The 22,750-nt window shown below is 42.4% G+C and overlaps 2 protein-coding genes across 4 annotated transcripts in view; both read left to right on the top strand.

Annotated features, from left to right (window-relative positions):
- Positions 1-22,590, top strand: part of MCCC1 (methylcrotonyl-CoA carboxylase subunit 1) — a 109,285-nt gene extending 86,695 nt beyond the window's left edge. The window contains exon 20 of the mRNA XM_085854270.1: positions 22,455-22,590. The gene's annotated coding sequence lies outside the window, so the exon portion shown is untranslated. The remainder of the gene's footprint in view (positions 1-22,454) is intronic.
- LOC147012915 (DISP complex protein LRCH3-like) overlaps positions 1-22,750 on the top strand; it is a 160,822-nt gene that overhangs the window by 2,235 nt on the left and 135,837 nt on the right. For all 3 annotated transcript variants that reach the window (XM_085854266.1, XM_085854268.1, XM_085854267.1), the window contains exon 2: positions 22,455-22,599. In XM_085854266.1, the coding sequence (XP_085710392.1) occupies positions 22,455-22,599 (145 nt within the window). The remainder of the gene's footprint in view (positions 1-22,454; positions 22,600-22,750) is intronic.

Raw genomic sequence — 22,750 nt, 5'->3', positions numbered from 1 at the left:
TCTGTCTCTGTCTCAGTAGATGCGAACGTTCTCTGTCTCTGTCTCTGTCTCAGTAGATGCGAACGTTCTCTGTCTCTGTCTCAGTAGATGCGAACGTTCTCTGTCTCTGTCTCAGTAGATGCGAACGTTCTCTGTCTCTGTCTCAGTAGATGCGAACGTTCTCTGTCTCTGTCTCAGTAGATGCAAACGTTCTCTGTCTCTGTCTCAGTAGATGCAAACGTTCTCTGTCTCTAGATGCGAACGTTCTCTGTCTCTGTCTCAGTAGATGCGAACGTTCTCTGTCTCTGTCTCAGTAGATGCGAACGTTCTCTGTCTCTGTCTCAGTAGATGCGAACGTTCTCTGTCTCTGTCTCAGTAGATGCGAACGTTCTCTGTCTCTGTCTCAGTAGATGCGAACGTTCTCTGTCTCTAGATGCGAACGTTCTCTGTCTCTGTCTCAGTAGATGCGAACGTTCTCTGTCTCTGTCTCAGTAGATGCGAACGTTCTCTGTCTCAGTCTCAGTGGATGCGAACGTTCTCTGTCTCTGTCTCAGTCGATGCGAACGTTCTCTGTCTCAGTCGATGCGAACGTTCTCTGTCTCTGTCTCAGTAGATGCGAACGTTCTCTGTCTCTGTCTCAGTAGATGCGAACGTTCTCTGTCTCTGTCTCAGTAGATGCGAACTTTCTCTGTCTCAGTCTCAGTAGATGCGAATGTTCTCTGTCTCTGTCTCAGTAGATGCGAACGTTCTCTGTCTCTAGATGCGAACGTTCTCTGTCTCAGTCTCAGTAGATGCGAACTTTCTCTGTCTCAGTCTCAGTAGATGCGAATGTTCTCTGTCTCTGTCTCAGTAGATGCGAACGTTCTCTGTCTCAGTCTCAGTAGATGCGAATGTTCTCTGTCTCTGTCTCAGTAGATGCGAACTTTCTCTGTCTCAGTCTCAGTAGATGCGAATGTTCTCTGTCTCTGTCTCAGTAGATGCGAACGTTCTCTGTCTCAGTCTCAGTAGATGCGAACGTTCTCTGTCTCTGTCTCAGTAGATGCGAACTTTCTCTGTCTCAGTCTCAGTAGATGCGAATGTTCTCTGTCTCTGTCTCAGTAGATGCGAACGTTCTCTGTCTCTAGATGCGAACGTTCTCTGTCTCTGTCTCAGTAGATGCGAACGTTCTCTGTCTCTGTCTCAGTAGATGCGAACGTTCTCTGTCTCAGTCTCAGTGGATGCGAACGTTCTCTGTCTCTGTCTCAGTCGATGCGAACGTTCTCTGTCTCAGTCGATGCGAACGTTCTCTGTCTCTGTCTCAGTAGATGCGAACGTTCTCTGTCAAAGTCTCAGTAGATTCGAACGTTCTCAGTCTCAGTCTCAGTTGATGCGAACGTTCTCTGTCTCTGTCTCAGTAGATTCGAACGTTCTCTGTCTCTGTCTCAGTAGATGCGAACTTTCTCTGTCTCAGTCTCAGTAGATGCGAATGTTCTCTGTCTCTGTCTCAGTAGATGCGAACGTTCTCTGTCTCAGTCTCAGTAGATGCGAATGTTCTCTGTCTCTGTCTCAGTAGATGCGAACTTTCTCTGTCTCAGTCTCAGTAGATGCGAATGTTCTCTGTCTCTGTCTCAGTAGATGCGAACGTTCTCTGTCTCAGTCTCAGTAGATGCGAACGTTCTCTGTCTCTGTCTCAGTAGATGCGAACTTTCTCTGTCTCAGTCTCAGTAGATGCGAATGTTCTCTGTCTCTGTCTCAGTAGATGCGAACGTTCTCTGTCTCTAGATGCGAACGTTCTCTGTCTCTGTCTCAGTAGATGCGAACGTTCTCTGTCTCAGTCTCAGTAGATGCGAACGTTCTCTGTCTCAGTCTCAGTAGATGCGAACGTTCTCTGTCTCAGTCTCAGTAGATGCGAACGTTCTCTGTCTCAGTAGATGCGAACGTTCTCTGTCTCAGTCTCAGTAGATGCGAACGTTCTCTGTCTCAGTCTCAGTAGATGCGAACGTTCTCTGTCTCAGTCTCAGTAGATGCGAACTTTCTCTGTCTCAGTCTCAGTAGATGCGAATGTTCTCTGTCTCTGTCTCAGTAGATGCGAACGTTCTCTGTCTCTAGATGCGAACGTTCTCTGTCTCTGTCTCAGTAGATGCGAACGTTCTCTGTCTCAGTCTCAGTAGATGCGAACGTTCTCTGTCTCAGTCTCAGTAGATGCGAACGTTCTCTGTCTCAGTCTCAGTAGATGCGAACGTTCTCTGTCTCAGTAGATGCGAACGTTCTCTGTCTCAGTCTCAGTAGATGCGAACGTTCTCTGTCTCAGTCTCAGTAGATGCGAACGTTCTCTGTCTCAGTCTCAGTAGATGCGAACGTTCTCTGTCTCAGTCTCAGTAGATGCGAACGTTCTCTGTCTCAGTCTCAGTAGATGCGAACGTTCTCAGTCTCAGTAGATTCGAACGTTCTCTGTCTCAGTCTCAGTAGATGCGAATGTTCTCTGTCTCTGTCTCAGTAGATGCGAACGTTCTCTGTCTCTGTCTCAGTAGATGCGAACTTTCTCTGTCTCAGTCTCAGTAGATGCGAATGTTCTCTGTCTCTGTCTCAGTAGATGCGAACGTTCTCTGTCTCTAGATGCGAACGTTCTCTGTCTCTGTCTCAGTAGATGCGAACGTTCTCTGTCTCAGTCTCAGTAGATGCGAACGTTCTCTGTCTCTGTCTCAGTAGATGCGAACTTTCTCTGTCTCAGTCTCAGTAGATGCGAACTTTCTCTGTCTCAGTCTCAGTAGATGCGAATGTTCTCTGTCTCTGTCTCAGTAGATGCGAACGTTCTCTGTCTCTAGATGCGAACGTTCTCTGTCTCTGTCTCAGTAGATGCGAACGTTCTCTGTCTCAGTCTCAGTAGATGCGAACGTTCTCTGTCTCAGTCTCAGTAGATGCGAACGTTCTCTGTCTCAGTCTCAGTAGATGCGAACGTTCTCTGTCTCAGTCTCAGTAGATGCGAACGTTCTCTGTCTCAGTCTCAGTAGATGCGAACGTTCTCTGTTTCAGTCTCAGTAGATGCGAACGTTCTCTGTCTCAGTCTCAGTAGATGCGAACGTTCTCTGTCTCTGTCTCAGTAGATGCGAACGTTCTCTGTCTCTTGATGCGAACGTTCTCTGTCTCAGTCTCAGTAGATGCGAACGTTCTCAGTCTCAGTAGATTCGAACGTTCTCTGTCTCAGTCTCAGTAGATTCGAACGTTCTCAGTCTCAGTCTCAGTAGTTGCGAACGTTCTCAGTCTCAGTCTCAGTAGTTGCGAACGTTCTCTGTCTCAGTCTCAGTAGATGCGAATGTTCTCTGTCTCTGTCTCAGTAGATTCGAACGTTCTCAGTCTCAGTAGATGCGAACGTTCTCTGTCTGTCTCAGTCTCAGTCGATGCGAACGTTCTCTGTCTGTCTCAGTCTCAGTCGATGCGAACGTTCTCTGTCTCAGTCTCAGTAGATGCGAACGTACTCTGTCTCTGTCTCAGTTGATGCGAACGTTCTCTGTCTCTGTCTCAGTTGATGCGAACGTACTCTGTCTCTGTCTCAGTAGATGCGAACGTACTCTGTCTCTGTCTCAGTAGATGCGAACGTACTCTGTCTCTGTCTCAGTAGATGCGAACGTTCTCTGTCTCTGTCTCAGTAGATGCGAACGTTCTCTGTCAAAGCCTCAGTAGATTCGAACGTTCTCAGTCTCAGTCTCAGTTGATGCGAACGTTCTCTGTCTCTGTCTCAGTAGATTCGAACGTTCTCTGTCTCTGTCTCAGTAGATGCGAACTTTCTCTGTCTCAGTCTCAGTAGATGCGAATGTTCTCTGTCTCTGTCTCAGTAGATGCGAACGTTCTCTGTCTCAGTCTCAGTAGATGCGAACGTTCTCTGTCTCTATCTCAGTAGATGCGAACGTTCTCTGTCTCAGTCTCAGTAGATGCGAACGTACTCTGTCTCTTTCTCAGTAGATGCGAACGTTCTCTGTCTCAGTCTCAGTAGATGTGAACGTACTCTGTCTCTGTCTCAGTTGATGCGAACGTTCTCTGTCTCTGTCTCAGTAGATGTGAACGTTCTCTGTCTCAGTCTCAGTAGATGCGAACTTTCTCTGTCTCTGTCTCAGTTGATGCGAACGTTCTCTGTCTCTGTCTCAGTTGATGCAAACGTTCTCTGTCTCTGTCTCAGTTGATGCGAACGTTCTCTGTCTCTGTCTCAGTTGATGCGAACGTTCTCTGTCTCTGTCTCAGTTGATGCGAACGTACTCTGTCTCTGTCTCAGTAGATACGAACGTTCTCTGTCTCTGTCTCAGTAGATGCGAACGTTCTCTGTCTCTGTCTCAGTAGATGCGAACGTACTCTGTCTCTGTCTCAGTTGATGCGAACGTTCTCTGTCTCTGTCTCAGTAGATGCGAACGTACTCTGTCTGTCTCAGTTGATGCGAACGTTCTCTGTCTCTGTCTCAGTAGATGTGAACGTTCTCTGTCTCTGTCTCAGTAGATGCGAACGTACTCTGTCTGTCTCAGTAGATGCGAACGTTCTCTGTCTCTGTCTCAGTAGATGCGAACGTTCTCTGTCTCTGTCTCAGTAGATGCGAACGTACTCTGTCTCTGTCTCTCTCTGTCTCAGTTGATGCGAACGTTCTCTGTCGCTGTCTCAGTTGATGCGAACGTTCTCTGTCTCTGTCTCAGTAGATGCGAACGTTCTCTGTCTCTGTCTCAGTAGATGCGAACGTTCTCTGTCTCTGTCTCAGTAGATGCGAACGTACTCTCTCTGTCTCTGTCTCAGTTGATGCGAACGTACTCTGTCTCTGTCTCAGTAGATGCGAACGTACTCTGTCTGTCTCAGTAGATGCGAACGTACTCTGTCTGTCTCAGTTGATGCGAACGTTCTCTGTCTCTGTCTCAGTAGATGTGAACGTACTCTGTCTGTCTCAGTAGATGTGAACGTACTCTGTCTGTCTCAGTTGATGCGAACGTTCTCTGTCTCTGTCTCAGTAGATGTGAACGTACTCTGTCTGTCTCAGTTGATGCGAACGTACTCTGTCTCAGTTCGAGTTGATCTATCTCTTGCTTTGTCCTCCGTTTCTTTTTATTTGTGCTTGATTACCCTCCTATTGTCCTTATTCCTTTGTAAAGCCGAGTTGTGTATCATGAACCTTTCACCCTCCAGTGTAACCTTTTACATTTTTTTATTTTAACATCATCTTCCATGCATTGTCATTTACACGTCAATATGCTATGTAGTTATAAATAAGATAACGGGCTCACTTCCCAATTTTTGGTTACATGAAGAAGTGGTCGTGGTTTGTGGTTTGTGGTTCCTTCTCTTGGGCTTGTATCGTTTTAACATCTTTACAACAAGCGGTTCCTGTAGCGATGGTTTCGATGTTTCATTGATACCCCCTCTGTGGTTGAACTCGCATGTAATTCTCACCCCATTCTTGTTCCAGGTTGTGGAAGCGAGTGCGTTTTCAACTCATCCCGTCGGTAACGAACATTTTGGTTTCTGGGTTATCGACGTGCCAAACCTTTCCCACTAATCGCTACCCGAGAGTGACTTGCTTATTGTTCGTGTAGTTGTTGCATCGACGAGATGAGTTAAGTGATCGTTCTTAGATCCTTGAATTGTTTTGAAGAACGAATCTGGTCCTTGACTCGATCCCCACAATGGGGTTGTGGGAGGTGATTGGGATTATCGATTCCCCATTGATACGTTTCTTTCATCTCAAAATATTTAATGAGTCGAATTGAGGTATTACTCGGCTCTTCCATGAGCCTTCATCTCTATGGACGCTTTGAGTCCAACCGTCATAAGGTTATTGTTGCAGTCATCTCCGTATATTCGTCCTTCTGGGATTGTCGGTGTTCTATGGCTCTCCAATCCGATCGAATGCCAGTCCATCCCATCACCTGTAATTGGCAGGTGTGTCAGCAAGTTGATGATTAAATCGATAATGATTGCTCGTGTTGGTTTTATATCATTTTTACCACTAGCGTCAGCACTTGGAAAAGGTGTTTGTTCGTGCCAATGTAATATGGTTTGGTATTTCCCATGAAGTTGGGAGGGAGGGGTGGGGGTTGAGCGGAGGATGCTCTGGTGTGCAGTGGTAGGGGCAGGGGTGGGATGGGAGGATTCTCTGGTGAAAGTGTTTGGGATGCCCCATGAGTGGGGTGGTGGTTGGGGAGGATGTCGCGGTTTTCTGCAAGGATGGAACCAAGCCGTTTCTCCAGAATGGAGGAATGCTTAAACATTGAAGTGTGAGAACAATAATCTTTTTTTTGTTGTTTGTTTATTATTACTTCCGCCACCGAAGGTGAAGGTTGTTTTCACCCCTCTCTGTGTACAGAATATCTCAAAAAGTTGTGGACGGATTCGGATTAAATTGTGGACGGGTTCGGTGTCTGACAAGGACGACCTGATTAGACTTTGGTGAAGATCCGGATCCGGATTCAACTACTAGAATTTTTAAGTGATTCTTCTCCATTGAGAGATTTGGCGAAAACGATATACAGCACGATATCTCAAAAAGTTGTGGACGTATTCGGATAAAACTTGGTGGACACGTACGTGTATGTGGCAAGGACGAATTGATTCGATTTTGGTGAAGCTCTGGACAGGAGAATTTAATTTTTTTTTAAGTGATTCTTCACCATTGAGAGATCGGGCCAAAAACGATATATAGCACGGTATCTCAAAAATGTATTGGGCCAGATATAATCTCGTGGAGCAGGCATTGCTTGGCGGAGATGTACGCGCTACCGAATGCCCTTATTGTTACCTCTGCCACCGAAGGTGAAGGAGGTTGTTTTCACCCCTTTCTGGCTGTACCTGTCTGTTTGTCTGTGTACAGGGTATCTCAAAAAGTTGTGGACGGATCCGGATGAAATTTTGTGGACAGGGTAGGGTGTGTGAAAAGAATGAACTGATTAGATTTTGGTGAATATCCGGATCAGGCAACTTATTTTTAAAAGTGATTCTTCACCATTGAAAGATAGGACCAAAAACGATATATAGCACGTTATCTCAAAAAGTTGTGCTCGGATTCGGACGAAACTTGGTGGACAGGTTGGGTGTGTGTCAAGGACGAATTGATTCGATTTTAGTGAAGATGCGAATCTGGATCTGGACACGAGAATTATTTAATATTTAAAGTGATTCTTCACCATTGTGGAGATTGGGCCAAAAACGATATAGTGCTGTGCAGCATGATATTTAAAAAATGTGTTGGACCTGATATGTTCTCTTGGATCAGGCATTACGTGGTGGAGGGATGTGCTCAACAGAGTGCCCTTCTAATTTATCATTTCTTTGTCTCTAGATTCTTGTTTGAATAATTTCTTGCATCACAGATCCTCATGAGGGAAGTGAATAGCTTTTGGCTTTTTGATGATGACATAATTTAAATTGAGTTTGAAGCCTTTTCCCCCTCCAATGAAACGTCCTCACAATGAGGGCCCGGTGCCATTTGCGGACGTCCGTTGTGCAAATTAGGCATCTGGAGGTCAAACAATGGAGTGGATTGTTTCTTGCTTCCAACTTTGGCCTTCGTGATGGAGTTTCCTGTGAAAGTTCTCAAATGCCAATCAGGGTCTTCCAAAGGCTCATTCTGTGTATCATGTGTTGGTGTTAAGAAATTCCACCCGGTCATGAGCAGTGATATGGACGCTCTGGACCTGAGGTAAACGTGTGGTAACTCGAGTCATAGTTGTTGCAAAGTGATGTGGAACCGCATCCACCATGAGGATTTTATTTATTTATCGTTTAAAATATGTAGTTGTTCATCGTTGGGGAAGAGATTAGAGTTGACACACGTAGAGGGAGCAAGCAAAAGTGGGGTTGGACCCTTTCTACATGTTCTTCCTCCTCCTTCCTTCTGTATTCTGAAAAAAATGTATGAAATGCTTTCACTTTGTACCAACACAATGGTAAGATATACCCATGCAACATTGCTTTTCCTTTGAAATCACCTTTTTTTTTCTTCTTTTTTTTGCATTGGAGTGACACTTATTTTTGGCACATCATGTATTGTTTCCCCACAAACTATGGTCTCTATCTCTCTATCTCTCGCTCTCTCGCTCTCTCGCTCTCTCGCTCTCTCGCTCTCTCGCTCGCTCGCTCGCTCGCTCTCTCGCTCTCTCGCTCGCTCGCTCGCTCTCTCTTTTTCTCTCTCTCTCTTTCTTTGTCTTTCTCTTTGTCTTTCTCTTTGTCTTTCTCTTTGTCTTTCTCTTTGTCTTTCTCTTTGTCTTTCTCTTTGTCTTTCTCTTTGTCTTTCTCTTTGTCTTTCTCTTTGTCTTTCTCTTTGTCTTTGTCTTTGTCTTTGTCTTTGTCTTTGTCTTTGTCTTTGTCTTTGTCTTTGTCTTTTGTCTTTTGTCTTTTGTCTTTTGTCTTTGTCTTTGTCTTTGTCTTTGTCTTTGTCTTTGTCTTTGTCTTTGTCTTTGTCTTTGTCTTTGTCTTTGTCTTTGTCTTTGTCTTTGTCTTTGTCTTTTGTCTTTTGTCTTTTGTCTTTCTCTTTTGTCTTTCTCTCTTTTTTTCTCTCTCTTTGTCTTTGTCTTTTTCTCTCTCTTTTTCTTTGTCTTTTTCTCTCTCTTTTCTTTGTCTTTTTCTCTCTCTTTTTCTTTGTCTTTTCTCTCTCTTTCTTTGTCTTTTTCTCTCTCTTTTTCTTTGTCTCTTTCTCTCTCTTTTCTTTGTCTCTCTCTCTCTCTCTCTCTCTCTCTCTCTCTCTCTCTCTCTCTCTCTCTCTCTCTCTCTCTCTCTCTCTCTCTCTCTCTCTCTCTCTCTCTCTCCTCTCTCTCCTCTCTCTCTCCTCTCTCTCTCTCCTCTCTCTCCTCTCTCTCCTCTCTCTGTCTCTCTGTCTCTTCTCTCTTTTCTTTCTTTGTCTCTCTCTGTCTCTCTGTCTCTTCTCTCTTTTCTTTCTCTGTCTCTCTGTCTCTTCTCTCTCTTTTTTTGTCTCTTCTCTCTCTTTTTCTTTGTCTCTTCTCTTTCCCTTTCCCTTTCCCTTTCCCTGTCTTTTTCTCTGTCTCTCTTTTTCTTTGTCTTTTTCTCTCTCTCTCTCTCTCTCTCTCTCTCTCTCTCTCTCTCTCTCTCTCTCTCTCTCTCTCTCTCTCTCTCTCTCTCTCTCTCTCTCTCTCTCTCTCTCTCTCTCTCTCTCTCTCTCTCTCTCTCTCTCTCTCTCTCTCTCTCTCTCTCTCTCTCTCTCTCTCTCTCTCTCTCTCTCTCTCTCTCTCTCTCTCTCTCTCTCTCTCTCTCTCTCTCTCTCTCTCTCTCTCCCACTTGGTCTTCCAACCTTCCATTCTTGCTCGTGTCTTGCATGAGCGTTGCCCAAACAGGCCCGGCCAGCTGGGAATTTCTTCTACTGCCCCTAATCTGCACACCTGCTGGTTGAGCAGGTATGGTATCACATCTTCCTGCATGTAGTGCATGGATCCAACTAGTGACTAGGCCACAATTTTTATTTGATGTCGATTATTTCCTGACCGAGGTTCTCTCATCATGCCTCATAATTATTGGTCCGTTTTGTGTTTTAATTTCGGAAGATGTGGCTTTGTGCATAAGCTTGGATTTCATAAATATTTATCGTATTTAGTATTTCTCCTCCGTTGTGCTCTCGCCGTGTTCAAGGAGGCCAGCTGTGGTTTATTGCTATTCTCGGCCGCTCCTCACCTCCAATACGGGCATGTTCATCACACTGAGCACACGAAAGGGGTTCTGTGCTTGTGAGTGGTGTTGTGAAGGTTGAATGCTCAGCAGAACCTGCTGCTGTGCTACATTCCGAGGAAGTACCTGCAGGCTTTGGAGTGATCTTTCGCTCGAGTTCTTGTAAAAAAAAGGTTTCTTTTTATAGATGTAATTAATTGATTTGACGTTCCAAAATAAATAAACTGGTTTTGTGCTGATTGCTTTTCCCTATGTCTCGCCAAACAGAACTTACCTTTGTACCGTTTATTACGATTCGAGACGTTGCTGATGATTCGGTGAACAGGGTGAAAGCTAATTGTATTTCGACCTGAAAACGGCTGCACTCTCGAGGAATGGACATGCATCTCTTTAAATGAGTAAAACATCCTCAGGGTCCCTCCCTCTCCTTCCTTCCCCTTTTCTATCTCTCCCCGGTTTGCAGCATTAGCCCCCGAACTGTTCAAAAATGTTTTTGGTTTGCATCCATTGTCATTGATGGAATTCTACATTCCAGGAGGATACTTGGTAATTGAGTGCCTTTACCTTTGGTAGTTCCTGACTAAGGCCATTGAACCTCGTTGTGACTTTGCGGTGTCTGATTTTTATATTACTTTCTTGCTCTGTGGTTCTTGCATGTTTGATGATGGCTATCATCACTGCTTGTCTAATGTTACACGATTAGCTGAAAGAACAAGAGAGGCTATTGTAATCCGTGTGTGTTTTTGAACGGAGTTCTCCTGCGATATAGATTGTCTCACCTGTACAGTGATCCATATGACACCCCATTGAGGTTCTGCATTATTAAGTGCTCTGTCTTGTTGGAGTTTTTTTTTAATTTTTTTTTTTCCTTCCTTTTCATTTGTCCTGTTTCTCAAATTCAGCGTGCATGACCTTTTTTACAACCTTGACTTGCTCATATAAATATTCGGTGTTTCATTTTGCCCTCTTGTGTGCAAAAGCTTATCTGAGAGTGAATGTCGCAAATTAAATGAACAAGAGCTATCTTCGGTGATTGTTCAGTTCTTCTTGTGCAGTGTGCATGGATGTTTTTACCTCCGCCACCGAAGGTGAAGGAGGTTATGTTTTCACCCCTTTTTGTCTGTCTGTGGACAGGATATCTCAAAAAGTTGTGGATGGATCCGGATGAAATTTTGTGGACAGGTTGGGTGTGTGAAAAGGACAAACTTTATATTTCGGTGAAGATCTGGATCCCACTACTAGAGTTTTTAAAGTGATTCTTCACTATTGAGAAAGGGCTCAAAAATATATAATTGCATGATATTTCAAAATTGTATTGGGCCAGATATGTTCTCGTGGATCGGGCATTACGGGGCGGAGGTATGTGCTCTTCTGAGTGCCATTGTGGTTTTTAAGTGATTCTTCACCATTGAAAAGGCTAAACTAATATATAGCACAATATCTCAAAAAGTTGTGGATGGATTCAGACAAAACTTGGTGGGCAGGTTCGGTTTGTGTCAAGGACGAATTGATTCGATTTTGGTGAAGATGCGAATCTGGATCTGGATACGAGAATTATTTATTTTTTTAAGTGATTCTTCACCATTGAGAGATCGGGCCAAAAACGATATAGCATGACAGCATGATATTTCAAAAATGAATTGGGCCCGATATATTGTCGTGGATTAGACATTGCGAGGCGGAGGTATATGCTCCACTGAGTGCCCTTCTAGTTCATTCAATGTTTCATTCGCTCTGCATCAAATTTTGTGTTTTACTGAAAGCATGACACAGTTTGCTATTTTATGGCCAAGTTCCACAATTCTTTTGCAAAAAAGTCTTTATTCCTTTGATGCTTCGCTCGAGCAGATGCTTCGTTGAGTGACATTAAGGTTTTGCGTGGAGAAATGGAGATTTTTTGCTTCGCTCGACGTTACGAGTTCGTTTTAACTTCGATTTTAATTTTGTCTTCGGTTTTTGCGATTGCTCAGGATGCTTAAAACTCGGTTGTCGAAATTCTGGAACAGCGATGAATAACTGATATATATATATATATATATATATATATATATATATATATATATATATATATATATATATATATATATATATAATAAGTCTTTTATCAGATTCTTCTGAAAAGTAATACACCGATTATCTGGCATATCCTGCTGGTACTGAATCACTTTTTTAAAAATAAAAACAAAAAAATGGAATTTTTATAAGAAATCTAGTTTTTGTCTGGGACTCATTATCTGCAAACCACAGTGCAAAATCGGTAGACCACAATGAATTCAGAATTCAAGCTCCCCTTGGGCTTCTGACTGATTCATGTTTTTATTAGACAAGGTCAGAGGTCAAGTTGACGATTTCGTAAGTACCAGTCTATGACTGTTTGTTTGTTTGTTTGTTTGTAGGCACGATAACTTGAGAACGGATGAAGCTACCAATGTCAAATTACACCACGTGATTCAGGAGGGTGATGGCTCGCACTGATTAGATTTTGGTCAAAATCGGTCAAAGGTCAAGGTCACAGTGAGTTCAAACATAATTCCGTAAATTAATATGGAGAAATGGAGTATTTTTGCTTCGCCCGACGTTACGAGTTCGTTTTAACTTGTATTTTAATTTTGTCTTCGGTTTTTGCGATCGCTGAGGACGCTTAAAACTCGGTTGTCCAAATTCTGGTAAAAATCGGATGTTTTGGAGACGTTTTAAGATTGAATAAAAAATATTTCACTCGACGCGCCACGGGTCGTCCCATGATGCAGTGCGCTCAAGCAGACGCATCGTTGACCCACGTAAAGGTTTTGCGTGTGCGCACTGAAGGTGTTTTCGAAAAAGATGGTCTTTAAAAGTCATTTTTTATCTCAATAATGGTTATCGTCGCGTGCCTGACTCGCTGAGCCGTCGGACCATGTAAAGATTGTTGGTGGATGGCCGAATATTACGGTTTTGTGACTGATAATATAATATTGAATAATTGCGTGGAGAAATTGAGATTTTTCCTTCGCTCGACGTTACGAGTTCGTTTTAACTTCGATTTTAATCTTGTCTTCGGTTTTTGTCACTCGCTTAGGATGCTTAAAACTCGGTTGTCGAAATTCTGGTAAAAATCGGATGTTTTGGAGACGTTTTAAGATTGTATAAAAAATATTTCACTCACGCGTAACGGGTCATCACGTGGTGCAGTGCACTTGAGCAGAGGTGGCGTTGACCACGTAAAGTTTTTTTCGTGTGCGCGCTGACGGTGTTTTCGATAAAGATGGTGTTTAAAGCCATTTTTATCCCAATAAAGATTATCGTCGCATGCCTGACTCACGAAGCCGTCGGATTATGTAAAGATTGTTGGTGGATGGCCGAATATTACGGTTTTGTGACTTTGATAAAATAATTGCGTGGAGAAATGGAGATTTTTGCGTCGGTCGACGTTACGATTTTTGATGGTTTGGTACAGAATCACCGTGGAAACTTCTGGTTTGCGTCGCGACCTTCTCGAGAGACAGCTTTTTTTTAGACAAGGTCAGAGGTCAAGTTGACGATTTTGTAAGTACCAGTCTATGACTGCTTGTTACTTACGAAATCTAAAGATTTCATAAGTATATTGATGACTTCCGTTTCTGTTTGTTTGTTTGTTTGGAGGCACGATAATTCGAGAACGGAAGAAGCTACCAATGTCAAATTACACCACATGATTCAGGAGGGTGATGGCTTGCGCTGATTAGAATTTGGTCAAAATCGGTCAAAGGTCAAGGTCATAGTGAGGTCAAACATCCAAAAAATGATAACTCGAGAACGGAAGAAGGTACCAATATCAAATTACACCACGTTATTCAGGAGGGTGGTGACTTGCGCCGATTAGATTTTGGTCAAAATCGGTCAAAGGTCAAGGTCACAATGAGGTCAAATATTCGATTTTTGATGGTTTGGTACAGATAACTCGAGAATGGAAGAAGCTACCAATGTCAAATTACACCACGTGATTCAGGAGGGTGGTGGCTAGCGCTGATTAGATTTTGGTCAAAATCGGTCAAAGGTCAAGGTCACAGTGAGGTCAAACATCCAAAACATTCGATTTTTTGATGGTTTGGGACAGAATCATCATAGAAACTTCTGGTTTGCGTCACGACCTTCTCAAGAGACAGCTTTTATTAGACAAGGTCAGAGGTCAAGTTGATGATTTCGAAAGTACCAGTCTATGACTGCTTGTTTGTTTGTCTGTTTGTTTGTTTGTGAACAGTATTACGGAAAAACTCCGACGGATTTCGACGAAACTTGGTGGGGGGGGTTAGGTCTGATCCAAGGATCATGCTATTCGATTTTGGACTTGGTCCAAAATCCAATATGGCCGCCATGGCGACGAATTCTAAAAAATATTTGAATTTTTTTTTTTGTATTTCTTCATGTTTTAAGTGATTTCCAACCCCCCCCCCCCAAAAAAAAAAAATTGTGAGAGAAAAAAAATTTTGCAACTTTTTTTTCAACAAAATTTCGATTTCTTTGTTTTTTTTTCATTTCTACATGTTTTAAGTGATTTCCACCCCCCCCGCCCCCAAAAAAAATGTTAGAGAAAAAATAAATTTGCAAATTTTTTTTCAACAAAATTTCGAATTTTTTGCATTTCTATATGTTATAAGTGATTTCCAACAAAAAAACATGCCAAAACTAGAGGGGGAGCACTCGGGAGAGTGCAAAACCTCCGCCGCCAATACTGCTGGGTCACTCAAGTGAACCTTGTATCTTATTCATTAAATATGATGTCAACTGTGCTGAAAGAGTTATAGTTCTTTTTCTCCAACATTTTTTTTTGGGGGGGGGGTGTTGGAAATCACTTAAAACATGTAGAAATGCAAAAAAAAAACTTTTTTTTCGCAACAATTTTTTTTGGGGGGGGTTGGAAATCACTTAAAACATGAAGAAATGAAAAAAAAAATTCTCCAACAATTTTTTTTGGACAAGGGGGGGGGGTTTTACATAGTCTAAAATGTAATGGCATGATCCTTGGACCATACGGCATGATCATAGACCAAAATGACCAAAATGACCACATAGACCAAAATGTAATGGCATGATCCCCCCCACCAAGTTTCATCGAAATCTGTCGAAGTTTTTCCGTAATACTGTTCATAAACAAACAAACAAGCAGTCATGGACTGGTACCTACGAAATTGTCAACATAACCTCTGACTTTGTCGAATAAAAGCTGTCTCTCGAGAAGGTAGCGACGCAAACCAGAAGTTTCTACGATGATTCTGTACCAAACCATAAAAAAATCGTAATGTCGAACGAAGCAAAAATCTCCATTACTCCACGCAATTATTTTATATTATTTTATCAAAGTCACAAAACCGTAATATTCGGCCATCCACCAACAATCTTTCCACAATCCGACGGCTAAGCGAGTCAGGCATGCGACGATAATCTTTATTGGGATAACAAATGACTTTTAAACACCATCTTTATCGAAAACACCGTCAGCGCGCACACGCAAAACCTTTACGTGATCAACGCCGCCTCTGCTCAAGTGCACTGCACCACGTGACGACCCGTGACGCGCGAGTGAAATATTTTTTATGCAATCTTAAAACGTCTCCAAAACATCCGATTTTTACCAGAATTTCGACAACCGAGTTTTAAGCGTCCTAAGCGATCGCAAAAACCAAAGACAAAATTAAAATCGAAGTGAAAACGAACTCGTCACGTCGAGCGAAGCAAAAATACTCCATTTCTCCACGCAATTATTGAATATTATGTGACCTCCTGAATCACGTGGTGTAGTTTGACATTGGTAGCGTCTTCCGTTCTCGAGTTATCATTTTTTGGATGTTTGACCTCACTGTGACCTTGACCTTTGACCGATTTTGACCAAAATCAAATCAGCACTAGCAATCACCCTCCTGAATCACGTGGTGTAACTTGACATTGGTAGCTTCTTCCATTCTCGAGTTATCGTGCCTACAAACAAACAAACAAACAGAAACGGAAGGCATCAATATACTTACGAAATCTTTAGATTTCGTAAGTAATAAACAAGCAGTCATAGACTGGAACTTATGAAATCGTCAACTTGACCTCTAACCTTGTTTAATAAAAGCTGTGTCTGGAGAAGGTAGCGACACAAAGCAGAAGTTTCTACGATGATTCTGTATCAAACCATCAAAAATCGTAACGTCGAGCGAAGCAAAAATCTCCATTTCTCCACACATTTATTTAATATTATTTTATCAAAGTCACAAAACCGTAATATTCGGCCATCCACCAACAATCTTTTCATAATCCGACGGCTTAGCGAGTCAGGCATGCGACGATAACCGTTATTGGGATAAAAAAATGATTTTAAACACCATCTTTATCGAAAACACCATCAGCGCGCACACGCAAAACCTTAACGCAACTCAACGACGCGTCTGCTCGAGCGCACTGCATTATGGGACGACCCGTGACGCGTCGAGTGAAATATTTTTTATACAATCTTAAAACGTCTCCAAAACATCCGATTTTTACCAGAATTTCGACAACGGAGTTTTAAGCGTCCCAAGCGATCGCAAAAACCGAAGACAAAATTAAAATCGAAGTTAAAACGAACTCGTAACGTCGAGCGAAGCAAAAATACTCCATTTCTCCACATTAATTTACGGAATTACGTTTGACTTCACTGTGACCTTGACCTTTGACCAATTTTGACCAAAATCTAATCAGCACCAGCCATCATGCTCCTGAATCATGTGGTATAATTTGACATTGGTAGCTTCTTCCGTTCTCGAGTTATCGTGCCTACAAACAAACAAGCAGTCATAGACTGGTACTTACGAAATCGTCAACTTGATCTCTGACCTTGTCTAATAAAAGCTGTCTCTCGAGAAGGTAGCGACGCAAACCAGAAGTTTCAACGATGATTCTGTATCAAACCATCAAAAAATCGCAACGTCGACCGAAGCAAAAATCTCCATTTCTCCACGCAATTATGCCTTAACGTAACTGAACGACACGTCTGCTCGAGCGCACTGCATCATGGGATGACCCGTGACGCGTCGAGTGAAATATTTTTTTATACAATCTTAAAACGTCTCCAAAACATTCGATTTTTTTTTTGCCACAATTTCGACAACCGAGTTTTAAGCGTCCCAAGCGATCGCAAAAACCGAAGACAAAATTAAAAGCGAAGTTAAAACGAACTCGTAACATCGAGCGAAGCAAAAATACTCTTTCTCCATGTGAATTTACAGAATTATGTTTGACCTCACTGTGACCTTGACCTTTGACCGATTTTGACCAAAATCGAATCAGCACTCGCCATCAACCTCCTGAATCACCTGGTGTAATTTGACATTGGTAGCTTCTTCCGTTCTCGAGTTATCGTGCCCACAAACAAACAAACAAGCAGTCAAAGACTGGTACTTACGAAATCGTCAACTTGACCACTGACCTTGTCTAATAAAAGCTGTCTCAAGAGAACGATGCGATGCAAACCAGAAGTTTCTAAGATGATTCTGTACGAAACCATCAAAAATCGAATGTTTTGGATGTTTGACCTCACTGTGACCTTGAGCTTTGACTGATTTTGACCAAAATCTAATCAGCGCTCGCCACCACTCTCCTGAATCACGGGGTGTAATTTGACATTGGTAGCTTCTTCCGTTCTCGAGTTATCGTGCCCACAAACAAATAAACAAACAAATAAGCAGTCAAAGACTGGTACTTACGAAATCGTCAACTTGACCACTGACCTTGTCTAATAAAAGCTGTCTCAAGAGAACGATGCGACGCAAACCAGAAGTTTCTAAGATGATTCTGTACGAAACCATCAAAAATCGAATGTTTTGGATGTTTGACCTCACTGTGACCTTGACCTTTGACCGATTTTGACCAAAATCTAATCAGCGCTCGCCACCACTCTCCTGAATCACGGGATGTAATTTGACATTGGTAGCTTCTTCCGTTCTCGAGTTATCTGTACCAAACCATCAAAAATCGAATATTTGACCTTGCTGTGACCTTGACCTTTGACCGATTTTGACCAAAATCTAATCAGCACGAATCATCACCCTCCTGAATCACGTGGTGTAATGTGACATTGGTAGCTTCTTCTGTTCTCGAGTTATCGTGCCTACAAACAAACAAACAAACAAACAAGCAGTCATAGACTGGTACTTACAAAATCGTCAACTTGACCTCTGACCTTGTCTCATAAAAGCTGTCTCGAGAGAAGGTAGCGACGCAAACCAGAAGTTTCTACGATGATTCTGCACCAAACCATCAAAAATCGAATGTTTTGGATGTTTGACCTCACTGTGACCTTGACCTTTGACCGATTTTGACCAAAATCTATACAGCGCGAGCCATCACCCTCCTGAATTACGTGGTGTAATTTGACATTGGTTGCTTCTTCTGTTCTCGAGTTATCTGTACCAAACCATCAAAAGTCGAATATTTGACCTCACTGTGACCTTGACCTTTGACCGATTTTGACCAAAATCTAATCAACACTATCCATCACCCTCCTGAATCACGTGGTGTAATTTGACATTGGAAGCTTCTTCCGTTCTCGAGTTATCGTGCCTACAAACAAACAGAAACGGAAGTCATCAATATACTTACGAAATCTTTAGATTTCGTTAGTTACAAGCAGTCATAGACTGGTACTTATGAAATCGTCAACTTGACCTCTGACCTTCTCTAATAAAAGCTGTCTCTCGAGAAGGTAGCAACGCAATCCAGAAGTTTCTACGATGATTCTGTACCAAACCATCAAAAATCGAATGTTTTGGATGTTTGACCTCACTGTGACCTTGACCTTTGACCGATTGTGACCAAAATCTAATCAGCGCAAGCCAGGACCCTCCTGAATCACGTGGTGTAATTTGACTTTGGTAGCTTCTTCCGTTCTCGAGTTATCTGTACCAAACCATCAAAAATCGAATGTTTTGGATGTTTGACCTCACTGTGACCTTGACCTTTGACCGATTTGGACCAAAATCGAATCAGCACGAGCCATCACCCTCCTGAATCACGTGGTGTAATTTGACATTGGTAGCTTCTTCCGTTCTCGAGTTATCTGTACCAACCCATCAAAAATCGAATATTTGACCTCACTGTGACCTTGACCTTTGACCAATTTCGACCAAAATCTAATCAGCACTAGCCATCACCCTCCTGAATCACGTGGTGTAATTTGACATTGGTGGCTTCTTCCGTTCTCGAGTTATCGTGCCAACAAACAAACAAACAAACAAACAAACAAGCAGTCATAGACTGGTACTTACGAAATCGTCAACTTGACCTCTGACGTTGTCAAATAAAAGCTGTCTCTGGAGAAGGTAGCGACGCAAACCAGAAGTTTCTACGATGATTCTGTACCAAACCATCAAAAAACGAATGTTTTGGATGTTTGACCTCGCTGTGACCTTGACCTTTGACCGATTTTGACCAAAATCTAATCAGCACGAGCCATCACCCTCCTGAATCACGTGGTGTAATTTGACATTGGTTGCTTCTTCCGTTCTTGAGTTATCTGTACCAAACCATCAAAAATCGAATATTTGACCTCACTGTGACCTTGACCTTTGACCGATTTTGACCAAAATCTAATCAGCACTTGCCATCACCCTCTTGAATCACTTGGTGTAATTTGACATTGGTAGCTTCTTCCGTTCTCGAGTTATCTGTACCAAACCATCAAAAATCGAATATTTGACCTCACTGTGCCCTTGACCTTTGACCGATTTCGTCCAAAATCTAATCAGCACTCTCCATCAGCCTCCTGAATCACGTGGTGTAATTTGACATTGGTAGCTTCTTCCGTTCTCGAGTTATCTGTACCAAACCATCAAAAATCGAATATTTGACCTCACCTTGACCTTTGACCGATTTTGACCAAAATCTAATCAGCACTCGCCATCACCCTCCTGAATCACGTGGTGTAATTTGACATTGGTAGCTTCTTCCGTTCTCGAGTTATCGTGCCTACAAACAAACACAAACAAACGAACAAACAGAAACGGAAGGCATCAATATACTTCCGAAATCTTTAGATTTCGTAACAAACAAACAAGCAGTCATAGACTGGTACTTACGAAATCGTCAACTTGACCACTGACCTTGTCTAATAAAAGCTGTCTCGAGAGAATGTAGCGACGCAAACCAGAAGTTTCTAAGATGATTCTGTACCAACCAATCAAAAATCGAATGTTTTGGATGTTTGACCTCACTGTGACCTTGACCTTAGACCGATTTTGACCAAAATCTAATCAGCGCTCGCCACCACCCTCCTGAATCACGTGGTGTAATTTGACATTGGTAGCTTCTTCCGTTCTCGAGTTATCTGTACCAAACCATCAAAAATCGAATATTTCACCTTGCTGTGACCTTGACCTTTGACCGATCTTGACCAAAATCTAATCAGCACGAGACATCACCCTCCTGAATCACGTGGTGTAATTTGACATTGGTAGCTTCTTCCATTCTCGAGTTATCGTGCCTACAAACAAGCAAACAAGCAGTCATAGACTGGTACTTACGAAATCATCAACTTGACCTCTGACCTTGTCCAATAAAAGCTGTCTCTCTAGAAGGTAGCGACGCAAACCAGAAATTTCTATGATGATTCTGTACCAAACCATCAAAAATCGAATGTTTGACCTCACTGTGACCTTGACCGTTGACCGATTTTGACCAAAATCTAATCAGCACTAGCCATCACCCTCCTGAATCACGTGGTGTAATTTGACATTGGTAGCTTCTTCCGTTCTCGAGTTATCGTGCCTACAAACAAACAAACAGAAACGGAAGGCATCAATATACTTACGAAATCTTTAGATTTCGTAAGTAATAACAAACAGAAATGGAAGGCATCAATATACTTACAAAATCTTTAGATTTCGTAAGTAACAAACAAACAGGGGTGAAAACAGTAAACTCCATCCATCTTCGATGGCGGAGGTTAACAAACTTTATCCTTAAGAAATCGTTTGGGCCTGTTCCAAGTTAACGCATGGTTGAACAGGCCAAACAAAAACATGGCGGCTGCAGTCCCCATCGAGAGCGAGGTGTCTGAGGAAGCACCTGATGGACATAATTAAACAAGGCCATTAATTATCTTCCACATGGTTGTTTTAATTCACCCAAACACCCAATTTTTACTCTGCATGCATACGAAGGGAATTCCCACAATGACACACTGACACGCACACGCACGCACAGTGACACATACACACGCACGCATGTACGCATGCACGCACACACATTGCTTCGAACGTCAATGTGACAGCTGATGAAGGATTTAATTTTTTGCTCGAAGCTCCACATAAAGTTGATTGAATGGAATCCACGTTGAGTTTGTGCATTCATGATGGCCTTTATAACTGACAGGTTGGTGCAATGTCAGCACACTCACCTTTGAGGTATCTGGCTTGGGTTTGATTCCTGATCCGACTGTAAACAGTTTGGTTGGTGCTTCACAGGTATGATGGTGTTAGAAGTTAACATCAGAGTGGACGTCAGAGTGCGATTCATGGGAGGGTAGAAGGACATGTGGAGGTGAACAAACTTCGCACAACCTGAATGAAACCCAGAAAGTAGAAGTAGATGGGGGAAGTAGAAGACAGGGATGAAACAGAAAAGGAAGAAACCAACTGACAACTGACAAACAAAGAGTGAATGGGGGGGGGGGGGTCACAATCACCTGGAAAATGGGATAATTTGGGTAGAAGAGATCACAAGTGTGAATGATGGATAGAATGAGCATGAAAAATACACAGTTGTGAGCTCTCTATACAAAGAACAAGCAGAACATGAAATGTGAGTTTCTAGATACAGTCGTAGTTTTGGAAATATTCCTCGAAGTATTCTCTCTATGTGAAATGTGATGCTGACCGTTAAGGTTAAGACAACAAGCCAAAACTTCCAAAATTAGAGTTGTGGTAATATGGCTGCTGTCCAGAATGGAAATTTTTTTTTTCCTGCAGATACTCATGGTATTCTTTCTTGCATATCAATTGTGGCCTATGAAGATTTCCTGAACGATGGTCATTGTGAGTGTATTCGGTGAAGATTCAACCTGTAATGGTACACCGGAAGCCCAGGTTGTTGGATGCTTTCAATCGACACCGAATCGTAACGAGTACTGCGTTGAAACGCAAACTGTTGATGTAATAACTCGCGAAGTGTAAGGTCACTTGATCTGTTTTCCAAAGAGAGGGTCATGTTTGTGTCTCCTCTGAGGGGACCATTCACACAAAACTCTTCAGCTTGTCGTGTTTTGTTTTATAATTTCCATTTTCATCAGTAATCTCTAAAGGGACATCTTCATGATCGTCTTTATACAGTCTTCACATTTGAGTTGTCTGTCCGTCCGTACGTGTGTGGAGCTGATTTCCTTTACTGCAATAACTTGTGAATCGCTGAAGGGATTACAACCAAACTTTGCCCAAGTGTTCATGGGGAGCCAATGATGAACTGATTCGATTTTGGCTTTATATTAACAGGCCAAACGTCATGTGGCCTTTAGAAATATTTTGCGGATCATAACTCAAGTTAGAAGCATCTCTTGGTTTTTTTTTTTTTTTTTTCTCATGTGACTTTTAGTTTTTCACGTAATCTTTAATTGAGATCAAACATAACAGTGGGTTGACACCTAATGTGGGTGGTTGCATATCCATTGACGCCTTCGCGTCAAATTCTATTTTTCTTTTTAAATGAAATTTCGCTTGTGTCCAAACGTTTGATCCAAATACGTAATCGATGTTCCTTTCTTTATATTTTCCGGCTGTCCGGCCAGCTGCCTGGCGTGCTCCCCGGTTGTGTGGGGTGGTGATTGCTAGAATGCACTTTTTAAACCCGTTTTTTTTTTTTTGCCCAATTTTTTTCTCTGTTTACAGACCTATCGAAGAACCGTGTGAACGAAGTTGCACTCGAAGTGTGCCAACTGGTTTGCTTGGAATCCCTGGAGCTTTATCACAACTGCATCCGCACAATGCCAGACCATGTTGTAAATCTTCGCTCCCTCACTTATCTTAACATCAGGTAAGACTCTTCGAGCCAGTCTTACTGGAGATCCTTGACCTCCAACCATGAGTTACAATCATGTCTTTCACCATCACATTGGTTTACCTTTATATTTATTTATTTTATTATATATTTTTAATCTTGTGTTCTCCCCTTCACTTGCACAACC

This window comes from Eptatretus burgeri, chromosome 14 (genome assembly GCF_056783735.1).
Source record: "Eptatretus burgeri isolate ZD-2024b chromosome 14, Ebu_testis_v1, whole genome shotgun sequence".
In the NCBI taxonomy this organism is placed as follows: Eukaryota; Metazoa; Chordata; class Myxini; order Myxiniformes; family Myxinidae; genus Eptatretus; species Eptatretus burgeri.
The sequence above is the reverse complement of the archived record's forward strand: the minus strand, read 5'-3'. Positions and strand labels throughout refer to the sequence as shown.